This window comes from Thalassophryne amazonica, chromosome 1 (genome assembly GCF_902500255.1).
Source record: "Thalassophryne amazonica chromosome 1, fThaAma1.1, whole genome shotgun sequence".
NCBI classification, from domain to species: Eukaryota; Metazoa; Chordata; class Actinopteri; order Batrachoidiformes; family Batrachoididae; genus Thalassophryne; species Thalassophryne amazonica.
The window spans coordinates 128,542,802-128,556,860 of record NC_047103.1 but is presented as its reverse complement, the minus strand read 5'-3'; the positions used below and the strand labels follow the sequence as shown (position 1 = coordinate 128,556,860).

Genomic DNA, 14,059 nt, shown 5'->3' with positions numbered 1-14,059 from the left:
CCAACACACATGCATGTGCATTTATTGTGACTAAACCAAATAAGTCCCTTCAGCATGTCCCTTGTTTCCCCCAAGGTTGCTGAGGTGGATTTGCATATTGATTTGGCATAAATTTTTACACCAGATGCCCTTCTTGATGAACCAAGTGCACTTAACTGCTTGGCCACCACCCCTAATTTATTGTGGATAAACAAAATTGTAAAAAAACAGCTTAAAAGAATTTTGTCTCTGACCACTCTGCCAGGTAGCCTATGTAAAGGGCCTATTTCACAAAGTGCTCTTCCTTCCCGTTTAATTCCAAATAGTACATCAGGGTGCATTTTAAACCATCAAAGTAACTTGTTGATCCGTCTGTGTCCGTCTTAAATAAACTTACATAGTAGTTACAGCCATCATCAGCACCAGTTTTGAAATCGGGGTCCAATTTTCAAACTGTTCAAAAATTTCATCACAATTAGCACAAGTGTCACTAGTGTGGTAACCTCTGGGTGTTTGTAGTCTTAACAGCTTCAGTTATGTTTGAATGTCTTTAAACTTGGTATTCGTAGTGAGAACAGCTCAAATCTTGTTTGATTGTGCTCCATTGGGGTACAAATTTGAAGCCGAAGGAGCGTTTGTTCCTGTTCTGGCTGAGGGTGAAGTGCCTTACTTTCGTTATCTGGTAGGTTGCCAGGTTTGCACTTTATAACACAACTCCTGCTGGCAACTGTTACACTCCCACCTTTCCCAATACCTGTTAACCTGCTACACCTCCCCTCACTGATCTCCACTCACCCAACAACAACAAGTACTTCACTATAGGCAATTATTCAAAATACAACAACATCAGAAATAAGTAAGTACGTCAGTCCCTTCAGATGCTCCCTTGTTTTCACTCGGGGTCGCCACAGCAGATTCAAAGTGGATCTGCATGTTGAATTGGCACAAGTTTTACTCCGGATGTCCTTCCTGACACAACTCCACATTACATGGTGAAAACTGGCAAGGGTGGGGCTTGAACCGGGAACCTGACACACTGAAACCAAGCGCACTAACCACTTGGCCACCACCCCTGCACAACACCATCAGAAATGAAATACATAAAAAAATTGAATGTGCAGTACTGAGTATTTGAGTAAAAGGTGGGGTACAAGATCATCTCAATACTCCCAGAAAAATAGACAGGCCTGTCTACATGTCATATTACTGTCTAATCCTATACAGTACACAAAGTTTCCCTCTAATTTTAGTCTTGACTCATGTAGAAATGTTTTGAAACCCAAAACACACAGAGGGGTTTGCTCACACAGAAAGGAGGAAAAAACAAACCCTGAACTCATCTCCTGTCATATCCTAATGACAAAGGTATACTAGACCACACACCCATACGTGGTCATCACTAACGCTATATTATTACCCTGCCATGAAAACCTTAAAGTCCTGCAATCAACTTTAGACTCTGCCATAGTCTGACAGTCATGCACATTAACATCGTGATCACTTTCAATAGCTGAGCATCAGAGGAGAAGTCTGCTGTCGCATCTGTCCACTTGGGTTCACTAACAGACTTGTAACATTCTTGTCAGCACTGTGGCACTGAAACCCACCACCGGCGGATCAGCAGTGACCCTTGTCAATGAAAAGTCCCCATGCTTAGCAAGTACTGACAAGCCCCCCTCAGACAGAGGAAACTGTGAAACAAACAAAACTGTCCTGTTCTTCGGCTCACTTTCTGGCAAAGCTCGAGAGGCACCTTAATCTCTCAACGAGAGGCCGTCATCACTCGAGCCTGTGGATGAACTGTTGACACAGGAAACCTCACACCCAGACACACCAGAGAGGCAGGAAATTATGGGTATGTATGATGATTTGGAACAAGTCTTAAACCGGATGCACTTCCTGATGCAACTCCACATTACATGGAGAAATGTGGCAGGGATGGGGTTTGAACCAGGAATCTTCCGCACTAAAACCAAGCGCATTTGGCCGCCACCCCTGCTAATACCACACTAAAATACAATAATAAAACATTAATAGTGTGGCAATATGTTTCTCTTGTATTTTAATGTGGATTAAATAAAGATAAAATGACAAGACGGTTAAAAAAAGAGCGAGGCTCACTCGTGCAGGTGTTCGTTTTGAGTGACAGCTGACTGAACCAATAGGAGAGACCAGGATTAACCAAGCACTGATGCTAGCCTGATTGGAACCAGATTATTTGCACAGAATATACCTCTGTGGTAATGTGTGGTGTTTATATTTGGCTCCTTTTGTCCAACTGAGTCACGGCCTTAACAGTTTTGTGGGACAGAGTCAGAGTCAGGGTCTGCATCCCTCTGCGACACAGATTGTCTTCTTTTGCCTATTTTCACTTGATTTCTTCCTGGTTGTCCTCCCACCTGTGTGTCGTTTTCCTTAATCACCTCCCACTGTATTCTAAACCCTGGGTTAATGTTCCCATGAGCTGGTAGTATATCTGTTGTATTATTCATGAGTGTGCTAGTGTTTTTAATCACCTCCTCATGTTTCCTCATTGCTGAACTTTGAATCCCAGTTTTTGACTTCCTCCTCAAGCCTACTGTTTTGGATAATATCTGCCTGTGATTGTGTTTGACCTCTGGACTTTTGACCTTTGGCCTACTTATTAGATCTGTATTGTGCATCAGAGGTGCCAAAAAGGGGGGAATAAGGAGAAGGATTCTAGGGGCCTATGATTGATAGGACTGCAGAGAGGCCCCTAATACAATTATAATACTGACAAAATAATACGGGGGTGGCCCAGTAAGATTTCTTTTCATGGGGCCCAAAATCCCTGGTGGTGCCCCTGTTGTGCATACCCACACAGACACCTTAGTTTGCTTATTGATCTCCAGTGTATGACTTAGGTCTGTCCCCACTTTATGAAAAAAGTTTGTACTTTCTTTCCTGCCTGTTCTAGGCACTGGGGTCATCTCAGTCTCAGAATACTGATAATATGTACCAGCCACTACTGAAAGAACTGGCCATGACTGAACCAGTGGAGAGTGACATTCTGGCTGGTCTACTGCATCAGGACAAGCAGTTTCATGCTGCATTCCTAGAATCCATCCTAGAGTCTGCCCCAGAGTTATATGTCTGAACTTTTAAACCTCTGGTCTGTTTCCTAGAACTTTTCTGTGTATACTGTCACAGACACTTCAGCTCGTTTAATGATCTCCGGTGTATGACCCTGGACTGTCCCTGGTTTATGTTTAAAATAACTTTGCACCTTTCCCCCCGCCTGTTTTCTGTGTCATCTCAGTCTCAGAGTCCTGATAGACAGACTGCTGCTCCTTTAGAGACCAAACCGTTGTCAGCTTCCCCATGAGTAAAACACAAGCGGATTTGTGATTAAAAATAGATTCATTCACTGAATACACGTGAAATTTTCGTAGGTTGAAAGTCATGTCCACAGGCAGAGGCTTGGTGCTCTGTGTTGTGCACAAACACAGACACATAGGGGAACCTGTTCACATGTGTGACTCTTCTATATATATATCAAGCTCACATACCACAATGATCAAAATTGTCCATTAAGTTTGAATGTCATGCGTTCTTACCTGCGATTCAGCTGCTCCATCTGCTGTATGGAGTTGGACCTTTGGAGGGTCTGTGGTGCAGGGGGAGCAGTGGGACGTTGCCAAGTTGTAGTTCTGTTCACGTGGTCCACATAGAATATACGACCATGGCTGTCAATACGGGCCTCCCAGTCTGGTTTCAATATAGAGACACATTAAGGAATAAATACTGTACATGCTGTAAACCCACAGGAAAACACAGTTGGGTATGTAAATAAATATACATTATCTCCTGCCCTCATGACTCTGTAAAGAAAATAATGTGTAAAGGGAACATGTGAGATACATTTTCTGAAAAGTTCCTGAATCAGTTGATAAGCAGTTGTATACAGGTGAACATCCTGCCAAGACCCTGCACATCTCTGGAGGCAGGGGTCTGGTGGTCACTCTGCCAATCAACTGTGAACCAGCAAATTTGGCTGTGGTTGGGGAAAGCTGCAGTTATCTCTCAAACCTAGTCCTCAGGTACCACCGAACCAACACATTTTCCATCTCCACATGGTCTGACACAAGGTGATTAACTCACTAACAGACTAACAGATACCTGAATGAGCTCATCGGCTTGTGGCAGAGCAGGGAAATATGGAAAATGCACAGGTTCAGTGGTAGTTGAGGATCAGGTTTGAGAACCACTGATCTCATGTATCAGCTGGGGTTGAATTCCTCTAGGTGGATGGACAGGCTGTTCCCCTAGCATTGCAAGCAATCTTTGCTTCCACCTGGGACACAGATATCAGATCTGGAGTGGGAGCATTCACTGGTGCTGCTCATCACTGCATCCACCACAATATTACCACTCCGACAGACTAGAAGAAAGAACTTGTCCCTCTGGAGAAAGAAAGGGGTGATCACTTGGATTCCAACAATTACCAGGGTATAAAACTGCAAGGGTCATTCTTAAAAGGATCTTGTCCCAGGTACTTCCTGTTCTGTGACTGGAGCAGTCTAGGATTGTACCCAAGAAGTCAACTATTGATTGTGTCCTAGATATGAACTGATGTCAGTCATGCTTCTTTGCAGCCTATACCGATCTTCACAAAGTGTTTGATTTCGTTGATTAGGCTGCTTTGTGGGGCATTCTGAGAACTTGTGGGATCTGCAATAAGTTCCCTGGCATCATAGCCAGCCTACACAGCGGTGCTGTGAGTGCTGTACAGAGCGGAGTCAGAGCCTTAACTTTTCCCCTTGATGTCTGCCATTTTTCAAGGATGTGTCCATTCAATACTTGCATGGACTGGGTGTTAGTTTGGGTTGTGGAGTCCATTAACTTGGGGGCCTTTGCCAGTGAGAAAGGATTCAATGTCTTTGATGATGCTGTCATCTTTTTTAAACCAGTAGATGCTGTGATTGTAGCACTTGAGAAGCTCAGTAAGGAGTCAAATTGTCTAGGATTGTGACTGTCCTGGAACCAGACTAAGATGCAGGCTTTCACTCACTTCCCAGATGCAGCAATCACAAGTGTATCTGTATGAGGTGAATGTCACAATTCTTGAGGTTCACCTGTCTCTGCAGTGACATTCATGTCTCTGGAAGCTCATATTATGGGGTTGAATGATGTCTGGGAAGAGCTTGTGGAGGCATGGTGTTGCTGGACAGGGGCATCTGGTCATAGCATTTTGAGGGTGCAGGTTTTCAGCCTTTTGGTGGGTCCACTCTAACTACATGGTTGGAAGGCTTGGATTCTAAACAGAGTAGAAACCAGTGCTATGAGCTGGATGGGTTACTAGTTCACTCCAAAGAATCCTGCAGTACTACTGGATTGACTTTGTGGCAGATGAGCAGCTACTTCAAGAAACTCAGATGAGGCATAAGACTTTGCATTGTGAGGAAATTCCTGCTATGACATTATGGTCATGTAGCACACTTCCTTGAGCAAGATCCAATGTGTAGCTGCCTTTTTACTGAGGAACTCTGTAACTGGAAAAGGCCAAGGAGACGTCCATGTATCCTCTGGACCTGGAACGTTCTGGGGAAGTAGGGGTGATCCAGTTGTCTGCCTGGATAGCTGGCAGTCACGCCCAGGGCAACTGCTTCATGTGGTGGATTTGGTCACTTGTAACACCAGCGCATGCTACTGGACCTGACCTGGGTCTGTTAAGTTAACTAGTAGATCTGCTCCACAAAAACTATTGGTTTCCATCTTAGAGCCAATCTTTTCTACAGGTTTCATTAGTGGCTTAACAGTTTTTGAATAAATCTATTATCATCAAAAAAAAACAAAACAACAACAACAAAAAAACCCATCAAAACACAATCTCCCCCTCTAGCTGCCACCTTATCGTGGTGGGAGAGTTTGCGTACCCGGATGATCCTAGGAGCTATGTTGTCGGGGGCTTTGTGCCCCTTGTAGGGTGTCCCAAGGCAAACAGGTCCTAGGTGACGGGTCAGACTAAGGGCAGTTCAGAAGCTCCCATGACCAGTAAAAAATCAAGGACCGAGACATCGCCCGGTATGGCAGAACCGGGGCCCCACCCTGGGGCCAGGCCTGGGGTTGGGGCTCGCACGCGAGCGCCTGGTGGTGGGGCCTTAGCCCATGGGGCTCGGCCGGACTCAGCCTGAAAGAGCAACGTGGGCCCGCCCTCCTGTGGGTTCACCACCTGCAGAGGGGGCCATGGGAGTCGGGTGCAGAGAGGACTGGGTGGCAGTCGAGGGCGGGTGGCCCAGCGGCCCAGTCCACGCTCACAGCAACTGGCTGTTGGGACGTGGAATGTCATCTCATTGGGGGGGAAGGAGCCTGAGCTTGTGCGGGAGGTTGAGAGATACCGACTAGAGATAGTCAGGCTCACCTCCACGCACAGCTTGGGCTCTGGTACCCAACTCCTGGAGAGGGGCTGGATGCTCCACTTTTCTGGCGTTGCCCACGGGGAGAGGCGGAGAGCTGGGGTCGCATTGCTTATTGCTCCCCAGCTCAGTCGCCATGTGTTGGAGTTCACTCCGGTGAACGAGAGGGTTGCGTCCCTACGCCTTTGGGTCGGGGACAGGTCTCTCACTGTTGTCTTGGCCTACGGGCCGAGCGGCAGTGCAGAGTACCCGACCTTCTTGGAGTCCCTGGGAGGGGTACTAGATAGCGCTCCGACTGGGGACTCCATTGTTCTCCTGGGGGATTTCAACGCCCACGTGGGCGGCGACAGTGAGACCTGGAGGCGGGTGATCGGGAAGACCGGCCTCCCCAATCTGAACCCGTGTGGTGTTCAGTTGTTGGACTTCTGTGCTAGTCACAGTTTGTCCATCATGAACACCATGTTTGAGCACAAGGGTGTCCATAAGTGCACGTGGCACCAGGACACCCTGAGCCGGAGGTCGATAATCAACTTTGTAGTCATATCATTTGACCTTCGGCCACGTGTCTCAGACACTTGAGTGAAGAGAGGGGCTGAGCTGTCGACCGACCACCACCTGGTGGTAAGTTGGATCCGCTGGGAGGGAAGGAAGCCGGTCAGACCTGGCAGGCCCAAACGTATCGTGAGGGTCTGCTGGGAAAGACTGGCGGAACCCTCTGTCAGCGAGGTCTTCAACTCCCACCTCCGGGAGAGCTTCTCCCAGATCCCGGGGGAGGTTGGAGACATGGAGTCTGAGTGGACCATGTTCTCCACCTCCATTGTCGATGCGGCTGCTTGTAGCTGTGGTCACAAGGTCTCTGGTGCCTGTCGCGGCGGCAATCCCCAAATCCGGTGGTGGATGCCAGAAGTAAGGGATGCTGTCAAGGTGAAGAAGGAGCCCTACTTGTCTTTGTTGGTAGGTGGGACCCCGGAGGCAGCTGACAGGTACTGGCAGGCCAAGCGTGCCACAGCCAGTGCGGTCGCAGAGGCAAAAACTCGGGTCTGGGAGGAGTTCGGGGAGGCCATGGAGGAGGACTATCGGTCGGCCTCAAAGAAATTCTGGCAAACCATCCAACGCCTCAGGAGGCGGAAGCAGCTCTCCACCAACACTGTCTATGGTGCAGGTGGGGAGCTGTTGACCCTGACTGGGGATGTTGTCGGGCGGTGGAAGGAATACTTCGAGGATCTCCTCAATCCCATCGTCACGTCTTCCGAAGAGGAAGCAGAGACTGGGGACTCAGAGGCAGATTCATCCATTACCCAGACCGAAGTCACCGAGGTGGTTAGAAAGCTCCTCAGTGGCAAGGCTCCTGGGGTGGATAAAATCCGTCCTGAGTACCTTAAATCTCTGGATGTTGTGGGACTGTCTTGGCTGACACGCCTCTGCAACATCGCGTGACGGTTGGGGACAGTGCCTCTGGATTGGCAGAACGGGGTGGTGGTCCCTCTGTTTAAGAAGGGGGACCGGAGGGTGTGTTTCAACTACAGGGGGATCACACTCCTCAGCCTCCCCGGTAAGGTCTATTCCAGAGTACTGGAGAGGAGAATTCGACCGATAGTCGAACCTCGGATTCAGGAGGAGCAGTGTGGTTTTCTTCCTGGTCGCGGCACACTGGACCAGCTCTACACGCTCCATCGGGTGCTCGAGGGTTCATGGGAGTTCGCCCAACCAGTCCACATGTGCTTTGTGGATCTGGAGAAGGCGTTTGACTGTGTCCCTCGGGGCACCCCGTGGGGGGTGCGCCGGGAGTACGGGGTCCTTTGCTAAGGACTATCCGGTCCCTGTACGACCGCAGCAGGAGCTTGGTTCGCATTGCCGGTAGTAAGTCAAACCTTTTTCCAGTGCACGTTGGCCTCCGCCATGGCTGCCCTTTGTCACCGGTTCTGTTCATTATCTTTATGGACAGAATTTCTAGGCGCAGCCAGGGTGTAGAGGGGGTCTGGTTTGGGAACCACAGAATCTCTTCTCTGCTGTTTGCAGACGATGTGGTTCTGTTGGCTTCATCAAATCAGGACCTTCAGCGTGCACTGGGGCGGTTTGTAGCCGAGTGTGAAGCGTCTGGGATGAGAGTCAGCACCTAAGTATCTCGGGGTCTTGTTCACGAGTGAGGGACGGATGGAGGGTGAGATCGACAGACGGATCGGTGCAGCATCTGCAGTGATGCGGTCGCTGTATCGGACCGTCGTGGTGAAGAGAGAGCTGAGTAGGGGGGCAAAGCTCTCGATTTACCGATCGATCTACGTTCCGATCCTCACCTATGGTCATGAGATTTGGCTCATGACCGAAAGAACGAGATCGTGAGTACAAGCGGCCGAGATGAGTTTCCTCCGCAGGGTGGCTGGGCGCTCACTTAGAGATAGGGTGAGGAGCTCGATCACTCGGGAGTAGCTCGGAGTCGAGCCGCTGCTCCTCCACGCCGAAAGGAGCCAGTTGAGGTGGCTCTGGCATCTTTTCCAGATGCCCCCTGGACGCCTCGCTGGAGAGGTGTTCCGGGCATGTCCCATCGGGAGGAGGCCCCGGGGAAGACCCAGGACACGCTGGAGGGACTACATCTCTCGGCTGGCTTGGGAACGCCTTGGGGTTCCCCCGGAGGAGCTGGGGGAGGTGTGTGTGGATCGGGAGGTCTGGGCCGCTTTGCTTGAGCTGCTGCACCCGCGACCCAACTCCGGATAAAGCAGAAGAAAATGGATGGATGGATGGAAAAAAAACAAGCGCCTTATTGCTGGGCATGTTTTTCTTTGTGGCTTTTATGTAGCTACAAAACATCCTCACATCACCAGTCTGTGTTCATGGTACAAAATGGTCTAAACCTCAAAGTTTTCTTTACCATTTACTTCAGAGCATGCTTGTCAAAATGTAAAATGATGGTTGTGGCTATTTATTTTGACCAAAGCACACACACACAGGACTCTTTTGTTTTAGTCGCTAAGTTCTCCTATGAGTGTGCTTTTGCTTGCATATGTTGTTAGCAAGATTATTTTTTGAAAAAGTAATATCACAAATTTCAGTGAGAACCTTTGGATGAATTTTAAATAGAAACCAATCAGTTCTGGGATAGAACCCCAAAAAAGGGGGTACATCCACATAATAAACCAAGATTTCTTCACTAATATAGTTTCCAAATGGGATGTGTGGAGCCTTAGCAGAGGAGCAGACTCTACCGGGCATTTCCATAGTAAAAATTGCACTGATTAAAGGATAGGTTTAGTTTTTTTACAACCTTATTCATACGAATTGCTGTGCAATCAAGCCCCTAAATGACCTACTCACTTTTGATGATTTTGTCAAATGTGTGAAATCCTTTATTCCACAAATGTGTTCAGGAAGGAATAGCTATTCATTCCTAAACTAATCTACAGTCTTACTCCTTGATTCCATTAGACATGTCGTTATGATGCATGCGCTCTTCAGTTTTGAGTCGTCATACACATAACATCAGATTTCACCGGCGGTATTTCAAAAGGTCAGCCTTTGTTTACTTGTTGATTTTGGTTGTGCTTCTTCTATGGGTGAATATTTTATTTTTTATTTCATAGATAGCGCCAAATCACAACAGAGTTGCCTCAAGGTGCTTCACTCGAGTAAGTCTAACCTTACTAACCCCCAGAGCAACAGTGGTAAGGAAAAAAGGAAAAAAGTGGTAAGGTATTAGTTTAGGTAGATTCTATTTACTTATGTTGTTTCTTTTTTCTGTAAACAATAACAGCTATAAAGCACATGTGGTCCATGGGCCAGATAGATTGGTCACTACCACCCAGGGTGGTAAAACGTTCGATATGGAATTTTGGCCATCTGTCTATAGGTACTTGCATGAAATGTATGATAGCCATCCTAGGGTGGTAGTTGGAGCCAGGTAGTACACACGGGTCAACATTAAAAATGCTGAAACATATTGAGAAGTATAGCATACTATTTGTCTAATCATCAGGATTTCAAAAAGGTAGTAGTTTGGACTATCTATGAAGTATGAACTTACTGCTACAGAGTCATGGGGTAATAACAGTTTTTACACGTGTCAAAAGTAAATGTTGCTCCAGTTTTGGTAAAAAGTGATACAAATTATTGGTTAAGATAATAGGATACATACATGGAATAGTTTTGAGTGTGCTGAATGCTTGTTCTCTAATGCAATGATGAAACAAGGTCAATGTCCATGGAATTCTATGACGTATGTTACCCTGTAGCATGACAGCATTTTAGCCGGATATTCCACTGTTAAAGGAGATTTTTTTAATGAAAGACGTGCGGACGGGTCCGCGCGTCGGGACGCAGCCGCCGCGATGCTCCGCCAAAGGAAAAACACCTCTGTTGGAAGCCTTAAGGACAAGTTGAAACATGTCCTGCTGTTAAACAATTTCTTATATACTCACTCCACTGAAAGGCATCAAAAGCCGCCTGGATTTTACAAATGGTTATCAACACGGAGGTGTTTTTCCTGTGCCGCCGCACCGCGTCGGCTGCGTCTCGACACGCGGACCCGTCCGCACGTCTTTCATTAAAAAAATCTCCTTTAACAGTGGAATATCCGGCTAAAATGCTGAAACCGACTTCTTCTGAAACTTCTCTGTTCTCTCACGACGTCCTGGATCAATAGAGCCTGAAATGTGGAGGTTTTCAGCTTGAACAGGCTGATGACGGCGGCTGAGAGCGCTGAGCGACGTCTCGCACCGTGGGAAGTCCTTAAAGCGACAGTATCACCTCAAAATCTCTCATCAGCCGTTAAAATTTTCACTGAAAACCAGCTTAATTTTTCGAACCGTGTCCACTTCGATGTGTCTCACAGGTTTAGAAAAAATTTTGATCAAACAACGCGCCGGTCTCTCAGCAACTTCTCAGACAAAGGAATTCCGACGAGGGGCTGGACGACTCCTCCCACAAGGAGTGCTCACAGGCCAATGATGTCACCAACAGGCGTGGAAAAACTCACGCATGCGCACGAGGGTTCAAGCATGTCTGACGTAAAAACATATGAATGAAATCCATATAGTTTTTGAAAAAAATAAAAAGGACCTATACTTTATTGACAGCCCTCGTATTTTCCAAAACTGGAATCTAAACAGTGTCCGCAATTATATGTTAGATTTGGTCTACATACATCCCGCTGTACGTGCTGATGGAGGAAGAGATGCAGGGCTTATAAAACCTTACAAGGCATGAAATTATGGTAATGTTGGATTTGAAAAACAATGACATTACAATTTTTAGCAGGATTTGCACAAGACACTTATCAAGAGAGGCTTAGTGGAATGACTCTTACCGCAAGAAGACAAAACCCAGTTGTTGCATTGACATCATTCAATGGAAATGCTGCTATTTCACAATTGTGTTTTGCTAACATTCTGAAAATATCCCTTAAATTTTGTGCTAATCTGCAATGGAAACTTGCCTGCTGTTACCGTGTAGCAAAAGGTGATTTTTGTTGCCCCTCCAATACTTTTCATTTAGAGACTTGACTTCTATCAATGTTTTTATATGAGTAAGGCTGTAAAAAAGTGCTTATTTTTTATAAACAGTATGTGAAACAATAATGGGTGCACTTACGCAAGCACACACACACTCACAGACACACTCACTAGGTGGCATGGGCTCGTCCACTCGCTGGTAACGGCTGATGTCATGACGGACAGATGGCAGGGAGCGAACAGACTGGTGGCCATTGACCTGGGCTGTAGCACCTGCATGCATATACACACACACACACATATATACACATATGTACACACACAGAGTCAGTACATGGAGTTGAAATGATGAAAGTGTTCTGCCTTATGTTACAGATGTATAGACGACCTTTGTCTTTGATCAGTTATTGATGTACATCAACTTTGGATGCTGTAGCTCCTCTGAAAAAGAGAGCTTTAAATCAGAAGTGCCTGACTCCGTGGTATAACTCACAAACTCGCAGCTTAAAGCAGATAACCCGTAAGTTGGAGAGGAAATGGCGTCTCATTAATTTAGAAGATCTTCACTTAGCCTGGAAAAAGAGTCTGTTGCTCTATAAAAAAGCCCTCCGTAAAGCTAGGACATCTTACTACTCATCACTAATTGAAGAAAATAAGAACAACCCCAGGTTTCTTTTCAGCACTGTAGCCAGGCTGACAAAGAGTCAGAACTCTATTGAGCAGAGTATTCCTTTAACTTTAACCAGTAATGACTTCATGACTTTCTTTGCTAATAAAATTTTAACTATTAGAGAAAAAATTACTCATAACCATCCCAAAGACATATCGTTATCTTTGGCTGCTTTCAGTGATGCCGGTATTTGGTTAGACTCTTTCTCTCTGGTTGTTCTGTCTGAGTTAGTTTCATTAGTTACTTCCACCAAACCATCAACATGTCTATTAGACCCCATTCCTGCCAGGCTGCTCAAGGAAGTCCTACCATTAATTAATGCTTCGATCTTAAATATGATCAATCTATCTTTATTAGTTGGCTATGTACCACAGGCTTTTAAGGTGGCAGTAATTAAACCATTACTTAAAAAGCCATCACTTGACCCAGCTATCTTAGCTAATTATAGGCCAATCTCCAACCTTCCTTTTCTCTCAAAAATTCTTGAAAGGGTAGTTGTAAAACAGCTAACTGATCATCTGCAGAGGAATGGTCTATTTGAAGAGTTTCAGTCAGGTTTTAGAATTCATCATAGTACAGAAACAGCATTAGTGAAGGTTACAAATGATCTTCTTAAGGCCTCAGACAGTGGACTCATCTCTGTGCTTGTTCTGTTAGACCTCAGTGCTGCTTTTGATACTGTTGACCATAAAATGTTATTACAGAGATTAGAAGATGGCATAGGTATTAAAGGCACTGCGCTGCGGTGGTTTGAATCATATTTATCTAATAGATTACAATTTGTTCATGTAAATGGGGAATCTTCTTCACAGACTAAGGTTAATTATGGAGTTCCACAAGGTTCTGTGCTAGGACCAATTTTATTCACTTTATACATGTTTCCCTTAGGCAGTATTATTAGACGGCATTGCTTAAATTGTTACGCAGATGATACCCAGCTTTATCTATCCATGAAGCCAGAGGACACACACAATTAGCTAAACTGCAGGATTGTCTTACAGACATAAAGACATGGATGACCTCTAATTTCCTGCTTTTAAACTCAGATAAAACTGAAGTTATTGTACTTGGCCCCACAAATCTTAGAAACATGGTGTCTAACCAGATCCTTACTCTGGATGGCATTACCCTGACCTCTAGTAATACTGTGAGAAATCTTGGAGTCATTTTTGATCAGGATATGTCATTCAATGCGCATATTAAACAAATATGTAGGACTGCTTTTTTGCATTTGCGCAATATCTCTAAAATTAGAAAGGTCTTGTCTCAGAGTGATGCTGAAAAACTAATTCATGCATTTATTTCCTCTAGGCTGGACTACTGTAATTCATTATTATCAGGTTGTCCTAAAAGTTCCCTGAAAAGCCTTCAGTTAATTCAAAAATGCTGCAGCTAGAGTGCTAACAGGGACTAGAAGGAGAGAGCATATATCACCCATATTGGCCTCTCTTCATTGGCTTCCTGTTAATTCTAGAATAGAATTTAAAATTCTTCTTCTTACTTATAAGGTTTTGAATAATCAGGTCCCATCTTATCTTAGGGACCTCATAGTACCATATCACCCCAATAGAGCGCTTCGCTCTCAGACTGCA

General features: G+C 45.8%; 1 protein-coding gene across 1 annotated transcript in view; it reads right to left on the bottom strand.

Annotated features, from left to right (window-relative positions):
- Nucleotides 1-14,059, bottom strand: part of LOC117514139 (E3 ubiquitin-protein ligase HECW2-like) — a 193,652-nt gene that overhangs the window by 64,883 nt on the left and 114,710 nt on the right. The window contains exons 12-13 of the mRNA XM_034174480.1: nucleotides 11,969-12,070; nucleotides 3,558-3,708 (exon numbers count right to left, since the gene is read on the bottom strand). Of these exons, the coding sequence (XP_034030371.1) occupies nucleotides 3,558-3,708; nucleotides 11,969-12,070 (253 nt within the window). The remainder of the gene's footprint in view (nucleotides 1-3,557; nucleotides 3,709-11,968; nucleotides 12,071-14,059) is intronic.